A 25,584-nucleotide genomic window follows, 5' to 3' on the forward strand; every position below is an offset into this window, starting at 1 on the left:
CAAAAGGCACTTAGTAATAATACACCCTTGCATTGACTAGTGAGTACTGTATTACAGTGTGCTGCATTGATCAGTGTGTTTGCCTTGTTGTTTCCTGTGAGTGGCTGAGTTCTTAACTCCTGCATCTTGTAATGTAAGCACATGAAGTATTCTAGGGCTACCATAGTAAGTACGACCAGTATGAATTACCTAATTAAATTATCGCATCCTGTTCCACGATTTAGGGCAGGAATTTAAAAGCTCTAGACAACGAGGAGAAGATGAATGGTGGAAGAAATGGATCAGTCCGATTATTCACAACACTCTAGTCAAGCTAAATGGGTGGCACTGAAAGGTTGAGTTTGACTGTGAGTGTCATTAGAGGGGAGAAGAGGATTAATAATGGCAAGTGAGCACTCAGGAGTTGCTTTAAGTGAATATTGCAATAGAACTTCCAAAAAGAATTAGCAACAGTCTTTCACGCTGACGTTGAAATGGACGACCGGGGACCAGGGTGATTTGCTACTTTTAGACGCACTGCAACCGCCATTAAGTATGGAAATGGATTCTTTGAGAGTCAGAGAGCTCAGTAGTGCCTTCATCTGCTGCAACTGCATATCAGCCTCTCCACCTCTATGCTAATCTAATACTTCATTGCTCCTCTGTGTGTGTGTGTGTGTGTGTGTGTGTGTGTGTGTGTGTGTGTGTGTGTGTGTGTGTGTGTGTGTGTGTACTCACACAGCTATGGAAAAACAGGTCTGTAATACCGGACATGTAATACACCATATCTCTGGGCTACTGGTGAAATAGGAGTTTAACTGTGAAAGGCAATGAGGAGATGAATTTTGAAAGTTCTTTCATTTCTATGGAGGCAGTGCCCTCTGCTGGCTGAAACCTTTTGGAACAGCAAACAGCAACATCTAGATTTATATAGTCACACATATTCATCCGATATTCATCCAATATGCTTCACCTCAGTTCCAAACACAATTCTCCTTCATCGGCTTTGTAAATGCAATATCCTGACGGCAGTCACTGAAAGCATCCAGATGAGGAATGCATCAAAGATACTTCCTAATATTTCACCACTAGCGGCCACTACTTTTTAATTTCAATTTTGATAAGTAGCCTAGCCTACTGTAGATAGGATGCAGCCTAGAATATATCCACTACATAATGCATGAGTGGAAACTTCTTTAGGTCTAGTCATTGCACTTCGTCTCTCAAAACGTTTACTCACAGCGAAACCAGAGTGACATTAGGCTATCTTAATGATAAAACATTACGTTTTTCTCTCAAACAATGGGCATAGGCTATACATGTTGTACACTAGCCTACTTATGGTCATAAGGAGAATGTGAGACGTAACCAATAGGCCTACAATTATGTAAAACAAATCACCTATTTGCCTTAGGCTAGTCTATAGCCTACACATCATGCCATGGCAGACCCAGCATCACCATGTTTGTGAAATAAACATTGGATAGCCTAATAGAGAAATTATGTAAATAACTATAGCCTAACAACGATATATTGAGTAGGTCATAAATAGATTGCCATGTGATTATAATGTTAGCCGAGGAATAGTTCAACTGCGCATGTAAAAATTCTGTAGTGTTCTTCCACCTTCACTCTTACCTTCCCAAGTCACCCTGAAACACATACAAAGTTGCCATGCCAACGGTGTGCAGCACTTGCTGTGCAAACACTTGAATTGCTGGTAGAAAGCCTGAAAGGAGTAAGCCACAGCTAATTGTAAGGAGAAAGGTGACGGATGTCAAACGACCGCAGGTACACAAACATTTGCACAAGAAAAAATATAGGCCGATAGTTGGCGGACCATGTTGTGTAGCCTATAATTCTGTTCTATAGCCTACCCTATGGGTCTTTCCAAAATAGCCTACTTAGTGGTAGGGTAGATTCTAGCCTAAATATATAGTCTGGGCTATCCTAAACCTAGATTCTACCCTTGCGTCGATATTGAAATCTGAGTGGAACGGTGCCTCAAAAAAAAAAAAAAAATGAAGCTGTCCACGTTTGCCATCAAGTAAATGAAAAACACAGGTTTGCAAGAAGTCAAGAAGCCAGTTAGTGTCTGGTTCATAAGTTGCACTTCGTGGTAGCGTAATATGGACGTTCGAATCCTCACGCGCGTTATTGCGCTTGAAGTAGGCTACTCATACACGCGCACGCACGTTGTAGATTAAACTCTATGGAAAGTTAATAATTCATTATTTACCGTCTGAAAATCCCAAATATGCTTCATTAAAATACCAAAGTGGTGAACTTAGACAGATCTAGAATGACATCATCACAATTTAATGCAGCAAGCTAAAGGCTAACCAATGTGCACCCCTGGAGACGATTACCACTATGTTCAGTATGCGTGGTGCTCCTCTGAAAAAGAATAGCAACGAGCAAAGTGGCATACCAACACTTCAGAAGACCGGTGAGAGGCGCCGTTGACAAGTCACTGGTTGGGATCAGTAGTGTTGCTTGGGTTCACTACGAGTTTGGATTGTAAACTTTGGAGACTGAGAGTGCGAATGTGATGGATCATGAAAGAGTTCTGACAAGACTTCAGGTATGTTACCAGGACATCTTACAGTAGCTTAGAACTTGCTGACACACTAGAAAACATTTTAGAAACTATGATTTTGTTATATTGGCTCCAGAAGTTATTCGGGGGAAAATATCTGACATGTAGTTAGCCTACTTAATATCTCCAGCGTGTCCATCTGCTGCGCACAGACTTTTAACTCAGACTTTTATTTGAAAGTTCTGGTAAATAACAAAACTGTAGCCTATTATATTGTTGACATGAGAGAGTAGAAAGCTCATGCATAATTATTAAATTGCTAGATGATAGTATACTATTTCAAATACACATATAAATCCAAACAAACGTAAAATAGGTGCAATAAAAATAACAAATAAACATATAAAAAAAAAAAATATTTTGTATCAACTGCACTGTTGTTGCACTTTTGAACACCAGTGAAAGACCTCCCCTCATCTGATCTACTCCAGAAAGGGATGTCATTCTAATCAGCCCAGCTGTGGGAGACATGAACGGGAGAGCCTGCAACCTTATGGTCTCCCCCTCCAACCTTCCACATGCCTTGGGTGCACTCACTGGTCAACAGCTGCCCCCCGGAGGGGTCCAGAGTCACCCATCCTGCTCGAGCGCCCTCCACCACCCTTCTGGTCCAGGTATGGGAGTCCAGTCTCAGACACTCGGAGGTCCGGTCCTGTTTCCCAGCCTCAGTCTTCGCCGACAGGTGCTGACGAATGGGAAGAGTCATGACATCCTCAGCTTTCCGCAATCGTCGTGGAAACAGGCATCATCCCTGTCTCTTCCACCTGCAACCTCCATCTCCTCCTCAAAACAGGGGGCCAGAGCGAAATGTCTAGAGAGTGGTGGGAAAGGTGAGAAATTGAGCAATTCTCTTTTTGGGGGGGGGGGGGAGCATAAAACTGTCCAGTCACAGTCATAAAAGGTCTAGTCACCCATGTCAGTATGCTTGCGCTTAATATAATAACAGAATTGCAACAATCAAAAGTGTCCATTCAACTCATGTACACATCAGCAGTGATATATTTAAGACATACACATACTGCATTTTGAGCAGCGTGAGTTTTCTGACCAATCGGCTTCAAAATCTGTTAAACATATTAAAAATATAGTTTAAATAGCAATGTGCTGGCCCTTTTAGCTGTACAAACAAATAAAGCTCTGACTGTCAGGTCTGATGGATTTTCCATGATATTCGAGGTGAGACTCTGTATTAAAGACAAAGGCTTGGTTTCTTGGGGAAAGGAACTGTTGTCTGCCTGCATTACCATATTTCTCAGCTCAGTAGACCGGAACATGAAACATGATGGTGTTTGTGAAGTGCAGGTCATTCTGCAAGTGTCTCTCTCCCGGTTAAACATTCCCCACTCCCACTCATCTTGCTTGGCCACTTCTAAGATACACACACCTACACAGATAAACACTACGGGTCATTTCACCAAACTAACCTTTTTCTGACCCTTCCCAAACCATATCAATTTGTACACAAAATCAGTCTAGTTGAAAGAGACAATTGACCCATGTAGAGTTTGCATGAGCTCACCATTTACTGATTAATTGAAATATCACAAGCACATTAAGGAGTTTATATTTATTTATATATATTTCTTTTTACTGAGATACTTGCATGGCTTTTGCTGCCAAAATAAGTGAGTGCAGCTGATTTGCATAGCAAGCTTCATACTTCACTTCACCTCAATGACATCTAACAGCCCACACCATGTCTTCTCTTTCAATCCTCTCTCTCATATTTTTTATAATTAACCAAGCAGAAAGCTGGCGCTCAAGCGAGCCATTGAGCCATTGAGACAGAAGAACAAGAAGGGGAAAAAAAATCATTTGTAATTAACAGAGCAGAAAGCGTCTCAGCCATCTTGGTTTGTTATGGGAATACCACAGATATTTATTTGTTTCTTTATAAAGGAGAGCGCTCACAAATACAAACAAAAGTGATATCACAACAGTCTTTCTTTTCACAGTGTTTTCAGTGCTGGACATAGCAGATGATCTCATCAGTCTGGGAACGTGTGTAAACATATCATTAAGACATGTATTGAGAAGTGATGTCCTATAGACAAGCAGATCACTCATACAAACAGATCCATTCTCTCGCTCTCTCTCACACACGCACACGCACACACACACACAAATAATTTGCAGTGCAAGGGCAAAACCCATGTCCTTTCCCATAAAGGAACACAAAAACATTTTGGGAAATTTGCCATCTACTAAGTGTTAGATAAGAGGATACATCATTTCTCTTCTCTAATGCATGCAATAACTCAGCCTGACACTGTTAGCCTACTGAAAGTCAGTTACATCAGCTCTTTTAGCTATAGGCTACAGGCTAACTGGTGTATAAGGATAATTCCCCCAAAAGCTGGCATGCTTCTTTAAGAGGCCAGTTCTCCTAAACCCCTCACTGTGCCACTCATGAGAGGGTTTGAGGAAGCTGCGCAGATGAAGAAGTTAATTATTAACCTGATGTTGAAGATTTAGCAATTAGGGGATTTTTTTTCTAACCCATATGACCGCCTGCTCTACATCCTTAATCATTAAGCCTAGTCATGGCTCCAGGCTTTTTAATGCTGCAGTCCTTTGGATATCACAGTAGTGTGAATTTCTCAGAGGTAGACCAATGCTCCGCCAGTCTCTGTGTTGTTTGCAGAAGAATCGACATTGCTCATGTTCATGTTCATCATGTTATGTGAAGTGGTTGGTTTGAGAAATTATGGATATCCGAGGGTGTGATGTCTGAGTGTGATGCAGTTTGGGATGTGTGTGTGTGTGGTGTGTGTGTGTGTGTGTGTGTGTGTGTGTGTGTGTTTTGGGATGTGTGTGTGTGTGTGTGTGTGTGTGTGTGTGTATGTGTGTGTGTGTGCGCGTGTGTGCGTGTTTTATAGAGGGCTTTGGACTTGGTAGCGGTGTGTGTGAATGTCACTTGTCAGTGTCAACGAGTGCACTTGATCACCATGATGGAGCATAGCATCCTGAGACAAAGTCTTTTCAGGCTAGTCTTGCCACTTGCATTACAGGGCAGAACTTTCAGTTCAGCCGACAATTGGCTGTTGCTGGGGGAAGGGGCAGGATATGAGTAGACAATCGCGATCTTGGTGTTTACGAACAGTCCCCATACATTTGGAGGATTTTTTTTTAAGTGATGTGTGTCCTCATTTGTAAAGTATCTGGTTAAGAGTAGTGTGTGGCCATTGAGATTACACACACAGTTCCTGCTGCTCACATTGCTAATAGAGCTGGTAGCTCAGTAGATCAATTCTAAATAGCTCTCCTCTCTACCCTCATGTCCACTGCTACAGTATTATATATGAGGATAGTTTGAAGGCTGAAGGTTTGAAGGCTCAACATTCTAAATAATATATTTTTATGTGAACATGAAAAGTCTGTGCAGGTTAATTGCTGCTCTGCTGTGCCAAAATAAAGCCTTTCATCCTCCTTCTTTTCCTGTTCAGCCTTAATTCAACAATGTCAGATCTACTTTGAGTAGCACTGGACAAATGTTATTTCCTTCAATCTTCCCTAGGCTATTTACCACAGGGGAATGTCAACAAACACCCCACCAATATAAACCTGCAGGTGACCAATAACACCATGGTCGTTCAGAGTCTGGGGCTCCCCTCACATCAGCCTGACCACAGCACTGGGCCCTCGGTCCTCTCCCATTCTGTGGGTCTGGTCGTGCCTTTTACAGATACCAGGTAAGTGTTACCTACAGATGGCATGGCATAACACTGTGTGTGTGTGTGTGTGTGTGTGTGTGTGTGTGTGTGTGGATTAGTATCTTCTTGCACGAGAAAATGACACTATTCAAAAATTGAATAGCAAATTCTGCTCACCAATGTGGGAGCAAGAACAATGAAGTCATTTATAAGGTGTTTGTTTGGCCTTCTCTATTTTCTTTTTGTCTGTTTAGAATAAAATGCACTGAATGCTAAGTCTCAGAGTAACAGTGTGAGTGTGGAAGTGTTCTAGCCACCCCAAAATGAGCTGTATTCAGGATGATGTGTTGTTTGGTGTTTACTTGGAAATATACAGATGTGAAGCTGGCCATATATTAACTGTACTGTATATTACATTGCAGGGAAGCGTAATGAAAAAGATGGAAGACACATCAAACAGACTTACCCCTGTTGTTTATCCTCTTTGCCCTGGCAGGTCTTTGCTGTCGAGGGAATCTCTTGCCTCAACAACTCTCAGCATTCCCGACACGCTGTCGATCCGGAGTGGCCGCCAGGAGTGGCCCTATGGGTACAGAGTGCTGCCCCCTCTGTGCTCGCAGCCGTTCTCCAACACGATCGGAGAGGAGGGCCCGGAGACGCTCGGCCTCCCGCCTGGCACAGCCATGTCTGGGGCCACCAGCGTCTCCAACTCGGCCTCCTTGCCCGCGTACCTGTTCGGTGGCGGCGTTGACGCCAGCAGCCCCCGCCTTCCCGCCCGCGCCAAGAAGCGGGCGCTGTCCATGTCGCCGATGTCGGACGGCATCGGCATCGACCTGAACTCGGTCATCCGCACCTCGCCCACGTCGCTGGTGGCGTACATCAACGGCTCGCGGAGCTCGCCGGCGTCCCACCTGCTGGGGGCAGGGGCAGGGGCAGTGATGGCGTCGCCCCAGCAGTCTGAGGTGTGCGGCCACTTCCTGGGGGTGAAGGGCAGCTGCATCCCCAGTCCCAGACTCAGCGCCACGTTGGCGGTGACCGTCACCACCGACCACCACTCTGACCCCGACTGTGCACGCATGCAGCGGCTGGAGCAGATGGGCTCCTTGGAGGGCCAGCTCGCCAACATGGTGGTGGGACCGCAACAGCAGCAGCTGCAGCTGCCCACTGAAGGTCTCTCCATGGACAGAGGCATGGAGGGACAGCATGGCGGAGATGACTGTGGACATCGATCTCTACAGCTGCAGCTAGAGCTGGCTACGATTATCCACACTCCCAGCCCTCCACGAGGGCCTCCTCCTCCTTACCACTCCCACAAGCACCTGCCCATCCTGGGGCATCCTCGAGAGCCTGAGGACCCCTTGGGGCTGTATGGTGAGGAGAGCCTTAGCCCCAGCAGCTTTCCCAAAGCGTCGTGCCCCTTAGTGGAAGACGAGGATGGGGAGCAGGAGGACTTCAGCGGAGGCTACTGTTGCCGCTGGGTGGACTGTAGCGCCACCTACAGCCAGCGAGAGGAACTGGTGAAGCACATCGAGAAGCTTCATGTGGACCAGCGCAAGGGAGAGGACTTCACCTGCTACTGGGCGGGATGCCCGCGCAGACAGAAGCCTTTCAACGCCCGCTACAAGTTGCTCATCCACATGAGGGTCCACTCAGGGGAGAAGCCCAACAAGTGCACGGTACAACTCACAGTCAGATACCAGCAGTCTTTCTTATTACCTCCGCCAAGGGGGTTATGTTTTCATCAGGGTTTGCTTGTTTGTCTGTCTGTCTGTTTGCTCGTTTGTCTGTTCGCAAGATAACTCAAAAAGCTAGGGATGGATTTCGATGGCATTTTCAGGGAAGGTCTGAAATGGAAGAAACGATTACAATTTGGGAGTGTTCCGTATCACCGTCTGGATCCAGGAGGCGGTTATGTTTTTGCTTGGCGGAGGTCTGCGCTCTCTGAGTGCTTCTCTAGTTTTGTCTCTGATTTGCCCCTTTCCGACTTCCGTATTGTAGGTTTGTTACAATGATGACTAGCAACTTACTGGGTAAATATTTAGTCAAACAGTCTGGTAGCGATCATCTTTACTAATTGGTTTGTACACGATGAAGAACACATCTACAACACACCCAGATAGCAAAATCAGAGTTGCAGATATTGGCCAATCAGTGGCTAGCTGCTAGGTATACCACTTCTGAGCAAGGGTTGGACCACCATCCCCTTTATTTTAACTTCTTGTGAATATTAAGAAAAAAATAATGAAGAAAAAAAAGAAGTAGAACTGAATGAATAACATGTTTGGATCACAATTGGCAAAACAGTGGGGCATTTGTCAAAAACCCGCCAGAAGACCGCAGGAAAGCCACTGAGCAAAATGCCAGCGGACCACCACATCTGCCCCCATTGGGCCGACAGTGGTCCACCAGTCCTTGCATACTTTTTTGATCCCGTGAGAGAAATTCGGTCTCTGCATTTATCCCAATTCGTGAATTAGTGAACACACACAGCACACAGTGAATACACAGTGAGGTGAAGCACAGACTATCCTAGAGCAGTAAGCTGCCTGCCCAACAGCAGCGCTCGGGGAGCAGGGAGGGGTTAGGTGCCTTGCTCAAGGGCACTTCAGCCGTGGACAGGTCGGGGATTGAACCGACAACCCTCTGGTTACAAGCTTAAAGCCCTATTCAGTAGGCCACGGCTCTGTATGACTCAGGACCTTGATATGAAAGCTACATGTATCTATATATAATCTATGTTAAAAGGATGTCCATTAAGTCCAGCTCTCATCTATGTGTCCATTGATTTGTTTGGCAAAATGAGAGATCAGAGTGTAATTGTAAAACAGTGTAGATGTGTAGACTGTGATGTGTGATATTCATCATCACATCCACGGCAAGAGCCCTTGTCTTTGAGCACCATCAAGCTCATAGACCATCAGCCCCCGTAGAGGCACAAATGAACACTGATAGTGTTAAGAGGACGAGTAGGGAAAACTTTGCCTGCTTTCATCCAGAGTCAGGAGATATGAATTCAGCTTTGGAGGGGTTGGGTTTCTTCTTAATTCTGGCCATCGAGAAGCCTAATTAGGCTCCAGTATGTGGTAATTGACATGGGGCCTTTTTTAAGCGGTTATGTAGTTATTAAATCAGTACAAAAGGGCCTGCACTGACTGAAGCGCTGGCAAGCGAACGCCTCACTTCCTGCTGCGAGGCTCTCCCCTACTGAGCGCGCTCACGGCAGCCAAGCCGTTGTCAGTCATAGAGCTGCAGCCTCAAACATGGAGCGATATGTTTGAACAGAAAAAATGAAAAAAAAAAAAAAAAGCAGGCTACTGGAATAGGGGTTGAAGAGTGAGACCCAGACTGAAGCTCTCTTGAGAGTCTCAAGTGTTCTTGACTAGGCTAGTACCTATTCAGTGAAGAAAAAGAAACTTTTTTTTTTTTTTTTTTTTTTTGTTTTTTTAAAGCCAATAGCGGTTACATTGGTGTAATTTCACCTGCAGCCAGGCTGGACATTTGAACCATGAGGAGCGACAGGTGTCCCCCTCTTGCCCTTTGACTAGTCCATCTGGTCAGAACACCTGGTTCAGATGAGTAAGACGTGGGGCATTTTGCATCCCTCCCCTTGTCTTGCCCACCACGTCAATCATTGATGGCGCGCATACCCGCGGGGCGACCTTTCATTCCAAACTCTCACTTATTACTCAAAACCAGACCCCGTGTCCATGGAGACCAGAGACCTGCGATACTTTCAGGCCGCTGGTAACTCTAGACTTTAAAAAAAAAAAAAAACACAGAATATCCCTCAATAACAAACCTCAGCTGAACATTTCAAAGGCGATGGCTTCCTTAACGGAAATACACAGCGTTAGCATTTCTGTCAGGCGTGATTGACAGCGGCACGCAGAGAAGAATGGCAGACATACGCACACACCACTCGATCATAATTACACAGATCACATTACACACTCCATTCTCTGCCCGTTGCTCTGAGCATGTCATGACATGTCTAACCTGGCCCATTGCATGTTCACTGCACAAGCTACTCTCCCTCCTTCCTTGTTTGTAAAGGGAAAGGTTAAATAAGCTTTTAGGTCTCTTGTTGACTCCTGTTAACACACCATGATTTAGCACAAAAACAATCTAGTTAAATATCATCTGATAACAGCCAGACAAGTGATGTTAAAAAGCACTTTACCATCAGCCACTAGTAATCTTGGATCATAAATTAGTTCACTCCGTCATGCCCTGCCAATCTCATTAAGCCACTCAAAATCAGCTCAATCTAGTAATTTCTCCTAACTGCTTGATTATATTGTAACTACTCACAGATGTAGATTTTGATAGATGTGTTTTTGTCTTTAATAGTGAGCAAAACCTGTGTCGCCAAATTATTTTTGCATTTCATATGTGAGTGCATGCTTATTTTAGTCACATCATTGTGTACTTTATGTAAAGAAATCAAAATGCAAAAAAAAAAAAAAAAAAAAAATCTGGTCTGCTTTCTGGCACTCGGTCCTCGTTAATAGCCCCTTGAGTCGAACAAAATGGCAGGAAGGAGGCTGCCGCCTCTACACTGGCTGAATGTACCATTAATTATGGTGGACTGACATCTCTACCCTGGTGGCTGTGGAGACTTTCAACCACTTACTTCCATTGTTTAATGCTGGTTTCAGAATGTAGAAAGGCTCGAGGGATTGAATACGGTGATTGTGCTCTTTCTACTCTCACATACTGTATAGCCTTTTATAAAACAGGGGTTTCTTGGCTTAGGTAGAACTCTAAACGGTCCACTTTAGATCCCTCTTTGTGAAACCTTTTTAAGGCTATTTAGGGTATCAGGGTATAGTAGTTTACAGCGCTATACAGAACCATCCAAAGTGTTTGTCTTTTTCGCTTTATTGCATACCTATTAGATTTAATTTTGTTATCCTTTTTTGTATGTTATTGGTAGTTGTTTACTCAGGCCCATGCAACCTTCTCTGGATAAACACTGATGGCAAAAACAAAAAACTAAAATCAGGGTCATAAAATGTTTCACTCCCATGGAAATGACCATCAAAAGGAATCTGCGAAGAACCCTTCCTCACATGAGGTTCTTTAGAAGCTTTAAGGGTTCCTCTGTGGAAGACGACCCACAGAAAAGGTTCATTATAGACGGCACGATTTGGCCAAAGATTGAAACCGTCTCTGATTTGTCTACTTCACGTGGTGCGGAATGCTCTTATCCTCTTATTCTCAGATCCCTGATGGAGATGTGTCCCTCTCGTCTCCGGCCCCCTTATTGGCTGGGCCCCCGCTCTGTGAGCTGCTCCCACTGGGAGTCTGGCTTAGACTCCACTAGCGGTGCGTCTCTACAATGAGGGCCATGTTAATCTCAACTCTGATGTGCTGCCTGATTTGACATGGGGTGGTGTGGTGTGGTTGTGGTTGTGTGTGAGTCTGCCTCAGTGCGGAAACTCACAGAGATCAGTTGGACTGAACTAATTCAGTTAATTCACTCCGCTATGAAAAGCTTGAAATTCTATCCTTGCCAGAACTGTTGAAAAAGCTGATCTTCCAGGATTTTAGCGGGCTTTATTGAACCAAGGAGCGGGAATTTTTCTTCACTTCTCAAGAAAAGGATCCTCTTTCTGCAAATATTATTTTTACTTGATTTGTTTTACTGGATTTTGATGACAACTAATGGAACTTAAAAAAAGAAATCCTAAACTCCATTAATTAATTACACATTATTAATTAATCTGCCTAAATATATCACAGCTGTACTCTGCCTGTCACAGCAGCGAGCATTCCTTGGCAACAGTTGATGTAAAGCACCCAAATATAAGATTTGACTTTTGCCCAGAGATAAAGATAAAGAAGATTAAACTACATAATTGAGGTAGGAGAGTAGGATAGTAGGCAACATAGCATAATGAGGATTGACAAGCGAGGACCGTAGGAGGTATAGCATAATAAGGATTGACAAGGGAGGGCTGTTCTTTTTCAGGGGAGTTTGTATGTTTACAGAACTGCCCATGCATTTGTTGATAAATCTGTGTGTGTGCATGTGTGTGTGTTTGGGAGATATAAATTGCTAAGAGTTTTGGCTCTCGGGAAGTATAATATATGGCAAAGTTTGACAGTTTTGTGTATTTTTGTCAGGAAGGTAGTGAGTGGGGACTGTCGGGTGGAGTTGAGGACAGAGGTGTGTGTTTGGAGAGGTGCTGCCAGACTTGAGAGCGTTGGCACGGTCCCGGCATCCCCACACCACCGCCCGCCTGTCGGGGACGTGGCCGTCTGCCTGGCCTGTCAGCTCCAGGCGGCGTGATGGCACGGAGCCGCGCGCTGGGCCCACGGCTCTGGCTATTCAGCCACGCTTGTCTGAGCAGCGGTCAGCGGGGGGGTCAGGCTTTATTAAATAACGTCTCGTCTGACAAGCTTTCCTCCGGACGGCCGTTTGCTTTGCATCCCTTGGCCTCCTCTGTGCCACTGGCACACGGTTGATGTCTGAGGCTGTGTCTGTATCTTTGTGTGTGTGTGTGTGTGTGTGTGTGTGTCTGTGTATGCATGTCTGTTTGTGTTTGTGTGTGTCTGTGTATGCGTGTCTGTTTGTGTGTGTGTGTGTGTGTTTCTGTTTGTTTGTTTGTGTGTGTGTGTGTGTGTGTGTGTGTGTGTGTGTGTGTGTGTGTGTGTGTATGTGTCTGTAGGTCTGTTTGTGTGTGTCTGTTTGTGTCTGATTGTCTGTTTGTGTCTGATTGTGTGCGTGTGTGTGTGTGTGTGTGTGTGTGTGTGTGTCTGTTTGAGTCCATGAGTTGTGCCCTGTCTCCCTCTCTTGTGCCCCGAGGCAAAAGCCTCATGGCTCCTGTTCCCCTTTTCACCAGCCGTTTGTTCTGCTGCCTCTTAGAGGACACCTCTGATTGTTAAGGGGGCCGGTTCACCACACTAATGATCAGACAGCAAATCAAAGGAGTCCGAGGTTATAACTTTACACCTCAATGGCTGCTGTCAGGGTGCTAAGAGCTGCATGGAGTGCCCAGCGAGGACCCGTTTAAAGAATCATTGTAAACAAATTGCCTTCTGAGACCGAGGAGGTCTGAAGATTGAGACAGAAGTGATTAAGTAAGAGGAACATACACGTTCGGGAGTTTTAGGTCACTTTCACACAATTATTTTTGAAGTAGACTTTTAAGTGAGGAGTAATCTAGAAAGCAGTTTAAAAAGTCAATACTGATTTTGTGACTTTTCTCTGAAGTCCCATACCCCCGTTTTAATAAGCAACTGTTTACTTTGGGCTCTTTGAGCAGGCAGCAGGTGATGAGGATAAATGGAAAGCCAATGAATGCTGTAGAAAGCCAATGAATGGCAGCGGCCCTGAATACATGCCCAGTGGGAAGGGAAGTTCAATGAATTGTTGCTGTGGGGCATTTCTGATGGACTATCAGACTAAATACACACATTGAATGTGTAAACGTAAAGACGAGACAGACTCTTTATACTTTATACTCAGAATCTGTCAAGAACTGTCAATCACTGTCAATCACTATAGTCTCTAGTTATCTCTAGCACTCAGGCAATATATTACGAAAAAGTCAACAACAGTTTAGCATCAATCCAGCGCAAAAGCTTACAGTGAGGTAGGCTACAGATAACCTTCCTGACCCCTGATCACACGCAATAAAGATTCCTCCACTCGGCCACCTTCACAAACAAACCTGTTAAAAAGTTTGCAGGTTTAAAAAGATCAGACAGAGGCAGTTCCTCCAGCAGACAAAGAAAGAAGATTCACAGCTGACCTAGATGCAACGTTCACGTAAACTCATAAAATGATAATTATTTTATAATTGTGATCATACAATTACAAGGTAATCATCCTCATTTCTGTGGCAGTTCTCTTCCTGTTAAAAAGAGGTCAGTGGTTTCATCACTCTGAGCACGGCCTGGCTTGAATGTCTCCGTAGCGGAGTTATTCTTTCATTGGAATGCCAGAGAACGGAGAGGACAAAAGGTTGAAGCGTAGGCAAATTCCATCTAATGACTCGCATACCTCAGGGCTGATGTCATTGACGTAATGGCTTAATATGTAAAATACTGTGGTAAGGCTTTCTCACATTTCCTCTGAACAAGTAGTCCACTCAGTCAGACAACTGAATTAAAGTCCAAACTGTAAATGGTTAGGACGACTCGATTAAAGTGAGACAAAAGTGCATACAGTAATTTCCCGCGTATTAAGCCGCATTGTATATAAGCCGCAGGGCAGTGTTTTATGCAAGTTAAAAAGAAACCAGACCATATTAACACCATATTAACTGCCCCCTTGTATTAACCTCATAGCTGAAGAAATTTTGCAAAATCAATGTATAAGCCGCGGCTAATAGTCGGGAAATTACGGTAAGTGAGAGAATGTTACCTTGTCTGATGGCAGCCATAGCTGGGAAGTGTGTGTAAATAACATTTTAAAAGAAAAAGAAAAAAAAGATTATGTGAACATGAACCTGTAATGCATGTAACATATGAGAATTAACACCTTGACCTGTAGGTGTGCTGGTGTGTGGTGTGTGCCCTCGTCTTGGCCAGTTAAAGTAAACACTGTCCCCTGCTGGTTCCTCTCACCTATGGCAGGTCACACCAGTGTTGTGGACAGCTGTGCTGTGGATAATGAGCTCTCTCAGTGTTACGCAAAATTCACCAGTGTGGGAGGCATGGGTTTGGAGTATGTTTAACTCTGGACCCCACTGATCTGATTGCAGATATTAATCTACCAAGTGACTTAACAAGGCCTTGTATATAATTAAAGGGAACGTCTAATCAGTAATCATGAAGTATTAATGCATGAACCAACACTATAAAGATGTTGTTTTGTGTGTTTGTGTGTGTGTGTGTGTGTGTGTGGTCCAGTTTGAGGGCTGTCAGAAGGCTTTCTCCCGCCTGGAGAACCTGAAGATTCACCTGCGCAGCCACACGGGGGAGAAGCCCTACGTGTGCCAACACCCCGGCTGCCACAAGGCCTTCAGCAACTCCAGCGACCGCGCCAAACACCAGCGCACGCACCTCGACACTGTGAGTGCTTCCTCCACCATTCACTTATAGATAGATAGATAGATAGATAGATAGATAGATACTTTACTCTATCAGCTAAACATTTCTATGTTTTACACGTTGTGTTTCTCTCTGCTGGCAGACCGTGACAGTGCCAACCAGGCTTGTGCACAATTCCAAATTTTAGAATTTGCATAACAGTATTTACTTCATTTTAAGATTTCATGCCTATTTGAGACAAAAAAAGATATCGTTGTGTTTGATTTGAGATAGTGTAAAGTTGAACACTTAAAGTAAGAAATTTACTCTTAAAACAATATAAATGATCTAACTTGATAAGAATCAAATAATTTGCAGTGTACCCTTAAATTATGTATATTAATTTATTTATTTAAATTCTACTTCCCTTAATTCAAATTCGAATTATAATTCTGCATCCTGTTTTTGACCTCAATTCAAATTCAATTCAAACTCAAGAATTGAATTGGAATTTAGGAGTCATTCTCGATTCAATTCTGAATTTTGCACAAGCCTGGTGCCAACATCGAGTGTACATATAGTAGGTGAAGTGCAATATGATCGTGCTTCATTTCTGGTTGTTTATTTGGGTGACAGAAGCCGTACGGATGCCAGGTGCAGGGCTGCTCGAAGCGTTACACAGACCCAAGCTCTCTACGCAAACACGTGAAGTCACACTCCAGCAAGGAGCAGCAGGCGAGGAAAAAGGTCTGTGTCAACTCAGGCGATTCATCAGTTCAAGTTCATCATGGGAGACTGACAATGAATAAACAGTCTTTAAATGGCCATACATTGTTCTGGATTATGACCAAAAATAAATATATATAATGTCATGTTAAATATAACTATGTATACAGTCAGGGATATGGACATTGGACATGGATAACTAAAGTGCCCCCACTTCTGCCCCACTCCAACTACGGCTGTTTAAATACATACTGTATTTCATTAGAATGTCATGTATACGATTCCACATGTAGCATAACCTATATATAGCATAACACTGGATAAGACATCTTCATTTTAGCCCATTTTATGTATCAGAGGCAAATGAAGACATCATTTCTATCAGAGTGACAATGTTTTGTTCTATTCTGTCATTTTCTCTGGAGGCATGTGCAGGGTTCATTTAGACACATTAACGACACACGTTAGCTCTGCCTAGCACAGGGGGTATGCACAGATGCTTCCTCAAACTGGAACTTGTTAACTGTCGTGTGTAGGTGCGGTGCTCATTAACACATGAACACAAAAATGACAAGAAAGGTCACATCACCATAGTTACAGCAAGTAAAGGTAAGCTGTTTCTAAAAAAAAGTGAAAAAGTAAGAAAAAAAAGAAAAGGAAAAAAAGACAATTCCACTCTGTCTATGTCACAAATGTAACAGGCTCAGTAGAATGATTTGTTTTGTTTTTGCCAAGCCTCTGAAAGAAAGCTCTACATGCTTTAGATATGTGATTTATATACTGCACATTCCCTTTTTATAGTTATAGTGATGGGCATAACGGGTCATTGCTGCATAACCCTCCAAAGGCCACCACAGAAAACCTTGAGTTCTTTACATAAGATATTCATTCGTGTGGCCTGAGTAATAAATGTAGACCCATCATATTGCACACCATGGAACCATTCTAGCACCATTTTTTTCAAATTGAACCTCTGACAGCAACAGCAAACAATTACCTCTGAAATCAGTGGTGTATTTCAGGCCAGTTATAGTCTTCAAAAACATACAACATTTAGGATCAACCAAATTCCTCTGTTGAGTTTGAGAACGTTCTGGATTTCTTTAAGGATCCAGACAGTAAAACACAGTTTTACTTATACATGTCTGGTGGTGGGTAGCAGATTAGGCATTCCTGGCTACCCCTATTACCTTGCTACGTATTACAGTAATTGCATGTAGCATACTGTATTTGTTTATCAGCATTGTTTTTCTTCTTTCTCATTATAGTTAAGACAAAGCACAGATTTGAGCCAGGATGGACTATCAGAATGCTTGACGATCCAGCCTCTACAAGCTTGTCTCTCCCCCATGGATATAATTGACAGGCTGTGCCAATCTCCTGACCCACCAAAGGACTTGTACTCTGGTAAACAACTATTGTGTGTCTGATAGATTTTCTGTGGTATTCAGGAGGCTGTTAATGACCACCCACAGTGCTGTAGTGTGACTATAAATAGCAAGATCAGTTAATGCTTGATAGTAAATTGTGTTTGACAGACGTACCGGTATATATTAGAGGTGTGTTATGTAGCTAAATAAGTCGATTACAACAGAAAAGAGTGTGTATTGTTTCAGCAAGACAGAGGCTGCACGGGCGTGGCGTTGCGTCTCACCACTTGCTTGTGTGTGTTTCACTAACGGCTCGCTCTTGGCTGTTGTGATGCCGTAGGTGTGTTCTCACCGAACCGGTCCAGCAGCAACGCGTCTGCCCCACTGCCTCGCCCAGCCCAGGGCAGCCCACGCGCACCCGTCCTGGCCCCTCTGCACGACTCCTGCAGGTACAGTATCACGCCCGGCCCACACCATCAGAGCTTGCACATGCCAACCGCTTCCTGAGGAAGTTTACATTAACTGTGCTATATGGTTTAGCAGCATATTATCAGTTGTTTAATAACTAAGTGAGCATACAGTAGGTATGATTTAGAGCAAAATCTAAAAAAACGTGCAGTGCATATCTAAAAAAAAATCAAGGAATGCAGCTAATAACATTGTATGTATTCAGTAAAGGTATAGTGTAAGTAATGCTGGATGATGTTGTGGTTGTCTTTTAGCAGATACTTTGGTTCAAAGCAAACTGCATTATACTGTAGGGCTCCCCGAGAAACATTTTGCCTGCATAAGAATGGGTTTTTATTACAGTTTTCTGTAAAAAGAGCTAATGGATCGTGAGGAGATACAGTATTCATTTAGTGTTAGATATCGTTCAGCATTGCTTATCCTACCTTTAATGAATTATACAAATTAATAACAAATTAGTAATGATGCCGTTCTTTTGGAACACAAAGTAACAAACAGAGCTCCTGGATTTTTTTTCAGATACCTTAACTACAAACAGTGCTTGAGCAGGAAATTGCTTTTCTTCTGTTGATTCAATTATTCGATGATCAAAAAAACACAATTATAACTGGGAACTCGATTTTATGAGCAGAACAGACACAAGGTAGAACAAGACTTTTGAACACTAGCTATTAGTTCTTCCATTTCCTGGCCATTTCTTCCTGGCTGTTGCAGGATAATGACAGCTCTTGCTGATTGCCCCAAGAGCCACCCCTGTTGTCGCACTCTCTCACTTCTTCCAGCGAGAAAATCTGAAGTAGATGAATTGCAGGGCAGATAAAACTCTTCACTTGAACAAAAATCAATTTTATGAAAACAGTTTGATTTCTGGTAGTTCGATGTGATTTAGTGCAACCCCAACATGAAACAAAAATGTCCTAATTTTCTGAGAATGCAGGAATGCATGAAGGTCTTGGCCGATTATGAAGGTCCTGTTACAAGCCACATCGGTGGGCAGCTACTGAAGTCGCAGGGGGAAAAAAACAAAATGGTTGTTTGGTGTCTGACACATCTTGAAGGACACTTAAAATGTGTGTGCACACAATTACATCTGTTCACACACATCTACTTTAAATTCTCTTGGAGTTCGCAGCCGCACAATGTGTTGCTATGACTGATTTCAAAACTCCTACACTCCTTTCCCTTTTGCGCTGATCTGAAACAATTAAGTGCTTAAAAAACATTGGTTGTCATGGCTTTATGGCAGTAAGCTCATAGTTGGAATAATCTGATTTAAAATAAAGCACCATTTTTTTCTCGCCTTTGAAAAGGGGCCCAATGGGCTTTTGTGAACCCTTTAAGCATCAGCTGTGACCAAAAAAAAAGTAAAACATGGAGGGGGGGGGGGGGGTGTTTTGTACAGTTTTTGGATGCAACACTGCAACACCGTTTCTGTGTCTGCCCATATAAACACATTCGCTCATCGGTGCTCTTCAAAGGCCGAGAAAGAGGGAGACGGCCATTTCTGTACTGTCGGAGCCAGATGCTCTGAACCACTTGCTGGTGGTAATTGTTTGAGTACCAGCAGTAGGCGAAGCATTCACAACAGGGTCCCAAGGATACAATTGGACGGCGAAAACAAGCCTTGTGCTACCACATTGGGCCTAAGGAGTCTGCATTAACGGATGCTATAGACACCGAACATGGTGACTGAGGAATTCAATAAGTGAATCATAGGGGAAAAAATCTGTTTGTTCATCTCTGAAGAAAGAGGATTGGTGTAATTACTTCAGTAGATGTGAAATCAATTGTAAAATCCCATAGCTGTTTTCATCTATTTTTTTTTCTACTCCAAAAGAGGACCCCATGAATTTTGGAACCCAAACTTCTCACCCCAGGCATTGATATCCCATAATTGTACAACGCATGTGAGACCACCATGGTCTCTTTACTTATGATAATGATGATAAAAAAAAATATCAGTAAACAAAATATAAATATCAGTAACTAAAACTACTTGACTATGGCTAAAATCATAATTTAATGCATTCCTCATCCATCAGGGATGCAAACACACATGTGGTCAAAAAAGAGAGAGCCTCGGAGCGGGGGGCGGGGGGCGGGGGGCGGGGGGGGGGGGGAGCGGGGGGCGGGGGGGGGGGGGGTTGGTGTGCTTAGGTGCGCAGTGTGGCGCCGGTGGCCGTGGGGTGGTGCATTATGGGTATCGAGCATCTTGGAGGAAGGCCTATATATGGTCACTACGGTGAATGTAGGGGGGTCATGATGTTCAGTAGCCTACCTTTACTCTGAGTCAAAGTTGCTGTACCATCATCATCATCTTGGCAAACTATTGCACCTTGAGCATGCAGTGTATGCCGAAAAAAAGCCATCGTAGTAATGTTTGGGCACTGAAATCTTGAAAGAACACCCAGTGCAACCTTTTTTTGTTTTGTCCAAAATGATTTTTGCAAATTGCAAAATCCCCCTTAACTTGCTGTTTAGGCGTACATAGCCTATTAGCCCATGCCTACACATTCTAAGGTTTCAGTGAAATATTGGCACACCACTAATAATATAGACAAAACAATTACTGCCAAGTACAAACAAATGATGGGAATACTATTTTTTATAAGCTAATGTCCAACCAGCTCCTCTATAAGACTAGCTCTTCTCAACATTGCTTTATTGTGTTCTATATTCTATACTATAGCTATTCTTTATGCAAGTCCCATACACTCCTACAAGTTTTTTTTTGTCAAGGCAGGTTGCTGCACTGCCAGCCACATCTAATCCAAACATAGTAGGCCAATACAAAAAGAGGATATAGTTGGTTGGTAATCTAAATGCAAAAAATGATAAGGGCTAAACCAAAATTATGCTAATCGCGATTAGCCACATTGCTACAATTCAAACGATGTTGACATAAATTAACAACTACTACAATAAGGCCATGATTTCCAATACAACTACTAAACAACATAACATGACAAATTAGCCTCACTCACGTAATTGTCTTCCCATAATAGGCTAAGTAGGCATAGTCTAAAAAACAATTCTAGGTTATGCTCCACAGTAGACATGTGCTCCTCCCGACACTTAAAAGACAAAGGCTATTTTTGGACATGTTACGGTAGACAGAGCTGTTTGATCTGATCTTAATCCTGATTTTATTATTGATGATATCAGCAGAGTCAGCTTTTATAACCCATCCAGAGGTGTGTGCATGACGAACTTAACTTTATCCACATGGCAAGCGGAGGACATGCGTAAAGGTGCGTAATCTGGTTATCCATAGGCAAAGTAGACTTCTACCGTTCTCCGTCGCTACCCTCAGTGAATTCTTTGATGTCATTAGATGGTTCCCCTTGTCACACGCAATTCAATGGACAACTTCGAAGTAGAAAGAATTGTTTTCTTCTTCACTTACTGCATCTCAATTATCTACAGACCCCCCCCCCCTCTAAAAAAAACTCTTCGGATTTGCATGATTCACACAAGTCCCACAAAGCGACGTGAAAAAAGCGGGAGGCGCCGAAAAGCGAGCTGTTTGCATCCCTGATTCCTCATCCATGCAAGAAATATCATGTATACAGCAGTAAAATAAAGGGGTGATTGTAGTGATTTCATAAGAATGAGTAACTTTACTTTTAACTGACAACTAATTGCTTTGGCTAAATAAAAATATGTTCTGAACAAATATTCCCTATTCTTTTATATAAGAAAAAATACATAGTTTAACTTTTTCCATTATGGTACAATGTTGCCTACAGGCAACGGTTTTATAAAAATAACGTAAAATATGTATTTCAAAATCTTCACTAATTTTGTATTAAGTGACTATTTCTAAGCAGGAAAAACATTACAAAACGCACAGCCCTTCCAGTAACAGTTAGATATTGACTGCGTATGTTGCTTAGAATATCTGTGAGCACAGACTCAAAATCGTGCACATAACATGTAATATCTTTTTGTTGTCATGAAATATCCAAAATTCTGCATTATGACTCAATCTGTAAACTATTTGGCCTCGTGCCTCATCATCCAATGTAGAATTAGTATTAGATATGTAAAGGTATTAAAAGGAATGTTACTAACATCATTATTTGTATTCTTGTATTCAAGTTTTTCTTTATCTTCAAAGATAAATTGGCATGGATCAAGATGAATAATGAAGACAGTATAAAAGATGTATCAAATGAGTTGATCACACTATACCAGTAACAATATGCATTACAAAGAGCAAAAATATTCAATGAGATGATAAGAGTAAAAAAGTTTTTTTTTTTCAAAAAGAAGTGTATTAAGACGTTTCTGTGGCCTTCTTTGATCATCGCTGCAGATTTGCAGCACCCTCACCTCATCACCTGCCGGCTCCACATCCCTCCTGCAGCACAGGTGTTCTCCAGAGGACCCGCCGACCTCAGCCTCACCTGGCGCCTCCAGACACTCACCTCCCAGATCACCTGCGAGGTGACTCCCATGTTCACTACACCGTATTTACAGAAAACAACAACAGGCACAAAAGTCAGTAAACATGCAGCAAAACAGCTACAGTATATTGCAGCTATGTATATTAGGTACACTCCTCCTCCAAAACGTACATTCGTTCATAAAATGGTATTCTTTCAAAGCTGACTTTAATCAATTTGGACGCCTGAAGTCATGCTGCAGGCCTTAGTCATGCTCCATCCTGAGGCAGGACATCTGAGAGTAGGCCCCCGGAGTGTGATGAATGAATCATGCCGATTCTCTGTCGCTGGAGCAGCAGGTGTTTGTTACTGTCAGAGAATACACCACCGGGGCGGCACTCTTTTTCCCAGAAAACTGAATAATCCACGGCATGCCTCAGAAATATTAACACAGCATGCCCGGATGACGTTTTTTTGTACGACATTAGATGTGCTGCTTCAAAGATGTTTATGCACAGCCTGTGTGTGCACGGGAGGATCCGAGCGTAGTACGTCAGAAGTCGTTGCATCAGGGCGAGCAGTTTCCATTCTTAAATAAAAGAAATTGGTATGTGGACATGTTTGTGAATAGATTCTTATTGATGCCCAGGTTTCCCCAGCCACATCCATATGGCAAGTGCCCCATCATACGATGACTCACTGCAGACCACGGGGCTGGCCGCGGCCTGTTCCATCATGCAGACGCAGGCTTGTGAGGGCACCCTGCCCATCCCCACCACCTCCCAGTCTGATCTGGACCTGGTGCACAGAGCTCTTTCAGGGATCACGGGTGAGTTGATATCTTCTTTATGGTAGTCCTATATGTCTCATGATTTCCCAGGTATATTATTATTATGGTGTGTGTGTGTGTGTGTGTGTGTGTGTGTGTGTGTGTGTGTGTGTGTGTATCTGAGTATGTGTGGGTGTGTTGATTAATTTATCATTTATAATTAATTTGTGAAATGAGAAGAAACAAGTATTCTCCATTTACCAATTTACCAGACCACAATATGTTCTTAGACAAACCTATAGAAGTAAAACAAATATGGTATTTAATTGTCTTTGAGTTAATTGTCTATAAGTGTCTTCTGCTAAACTGAAAATATCAGCCATAATATAATGTAGTCACAGATGTCTACAAACTGTGTGTACTGTGTATGCTGTATTTGCTGAGGGATATACTGTATGGTCTGTTAGGCCCCCACTGTCGTCGACTTCAAGGCAGCACTGATTGGAGGGCACTAGGATTTGGCAAGGGTTAGAGTCAGGGTCAACGGTGGGGGCCCAAAAGAACATCAAGCTTATATGAGGTGCTAGCCGTGGGTTAGCACAGGTGTTGGGTTAATTCAAAACAAGAAATGAAAAGGCAGAAAGGGTCTAAGATGTGGTAAACTGATGTTTGTACATCGAAACGTTAGTCAATGTCTTGCACCTTCTAAATAAAAGCTAAAGAAGTCATCTGAGTTGCACCGGCATCCCTTTTCCTCTCATACATTAAATCTGTCTTGGCTGCGCCAGATCAACGCTTAACTGCAGAGTCACGGTGAACCTTCCTTTGTCAAATGTGATTAATTTGCTTCACAAAAAAAAAAATATATATATATATATATTTGTGTTCTGTGTGTGTTACCAGTGTATGACATCCATGGCATGCCACAGGACTTCCTTACTGACCCTGAACTGCAGGGATCCGACGGTAGCTACCTACACATCGGTGGCATGGAGCGCTGTCCCAGCCAACTATCCTGTATCTATACTGAGGGATGATCTTCCAACTCTACAGCCTTTGCTATGGAACCTCACCTGCCACAAGAGTGCATCAGCAGCAGAACTTAAATGATTGTTTAATACATTCCGATTAACAGCTTAGATTTTATGCACTAAAATGTTTATGTTGATGCACTATTCTGAATCCATTTGAATGCTCATTTTTAAGCCACTAGAAAATAACAGAATGTCGAGTCTGCACTGGAATCCTTATCCAGCTTGTTGCACACTTTGTCTTTTAACTCTTAACAACCTGGTACTAACCACCACAGAGTGCCTTATAAACAACCTTTGCCACATTGATGCCTTTATATAAAACTGTTTGAATCTGTACAAAACATTGTGCTGGTTTGAATTTCATGTATGTTATCCACAATATCATTGGGGCCATTGTTATCGTCCGATAAACACTAAAATAACGACACATCCTATGAGGTTTCAGGGAACCTTCATTAGAAACCTGCTCAAATAGGATGATATTTACATCTTTATTTGAATAAAATAAAAAATTGCTTCCTAATTTTACATACCTGTATTTCCAACTAGATCCATTTAAGGATGATTATATAGGCCTAGCATAGAGAGAGAGAGGCTATAGCCATAATACATTTAAGCACCTTCTGTTACGGCATAGCCTAGGTTGTGAATAACCTCTCAAGTCAGGCAAGCCTGTATTCAGTATTTCCCTGCTGGGCTAAGATGCCTTGGGTCTAGGCTTTGACTCATGACACTAATTCCAAGTGTGTGTGTGTGTGTGTGTGTGTGTGTGTGTGTGTGTGTGTGTGTGTGTGTGTGTGTGTGTGTGTGTGTGTTTTGTCTTATCTGTCTGTCTGTCTGTGGGGACCATAAGAAAAGATTGAGACAATATGGGATTATAATGCCTTTGTAGGCCTAGGCTATTTTGTTGGGCCTTTAATAATGGTCATTACATTTTATAAAGAAAGTAGGCTGGTTTAACGAGTTTGGGCATAGGCCGATAAGCTGCGCCAATAATAATAATAATAATAATAATAATAATAATAATAATAATGGTTTTCGGTGTTTGCTTTTTCATTAATAAGATTATTAACGTTACCCTATTCTGAATTGCAGTGTGGACTGAATTATTTTATCGATTGTAAGCGTCCTTTGGTTCACGCTGCCATGCATTAGACCTTTCAAATCATAGAGACGGCACAGGGCAAGATATAGGCTATTGATGTCTTCGACAACAGAATAGCCTACACGAATCGCAAAAGAAGGGGAAAGGGATCGCTTCCCTTTCTCTGCCATCGCCACCAACCTTTATCATGGGAGCAATAACCCGGAGGAAGTCCCGCCCATCGTTTCCGATCAATTACAGCTTTTTCCCAAGCTAGTCACAACTCTCTCTCTTTGCTGCAGGGCAGGGCAGTAGTCTCCTTCTCTACATAACTGCACTAATGATTTTGGCTTTTAGTCCATCTTTGCATTACCCTGTCTGGTTGTTTTCAGAGACATGGGCAGAGTTCTAGAACGACTCCTGTAGAACCATCACCATACCCTTGTGAGCTCAAGCACCACTGACTCCAAACAGCTGGTAAGTTAGCCCACGTGAGCAACATGTCCAAGAGAAAAATACAGATGCCTCTGCA

The 25,584-nt window shown here is 42.9% G+C and overlaps 1 protein-coding gene across 2 annotated transcripts; it reads left to right on the plus strand.

Annotated features, from left to right (window-relative positions):
- The first annotated feature begins 2,401 nt into the window (after positions 1-2,401).
- glis3 (GLIS family zinc finger 3) lies at positions 2,402-24,462 on the plus strand. 2 transcript variants are annotated; one of them, XM_062528165.1, is made up of 11 exons: positions 2,402-2,563; positions 2,978-3,408; positions 6,096-6,270; positions 6,728-7,907; positions 15,094-15,255; positions 15,850-15,960; positions 17,208-17,346; positions 17,650-17,758; positions 22,096-22,226; positions 22,815-22,994; positions 23,838-24,462. In XM_062528165.1, exons 2-11 carry the CDS (start codon positions 3,048-3,050, stop codon positions 23,969-23,971), a joined length of 2,682 nt encoding a protein of 893 aa, XP_062384149.1. In that variant the 5' UTR covers positions 2,402-2,563; positions 2,978-3,047; the 3' UTR covers positions 23,972-24,462. The 2 variants fall into 2 exon arrangements, with proteins under 2 accessions (XP_062384149.1, XP_062384150.1); XM_062528166.1 differs by having other exon boundaries at positions 3,010-3,408.
- Positions 24,463-25,584: the final 1,122 nt, after the last annotated feature.

Source organism: Sardina pilchardus, chromosome 23 (assembly GCF_963854185.1).
Source record: "Sardina pilchardus chromosome 23, fSarPil1.1, whole genome shotgun sequence".
In the NCBI taxonomy this organism is placed as follows: Eukaryota; Metazoa; Chordata; class Actinopteri; order Clupeiformes; family Clupeidae; genus Sardina; species Sardina pilchardus.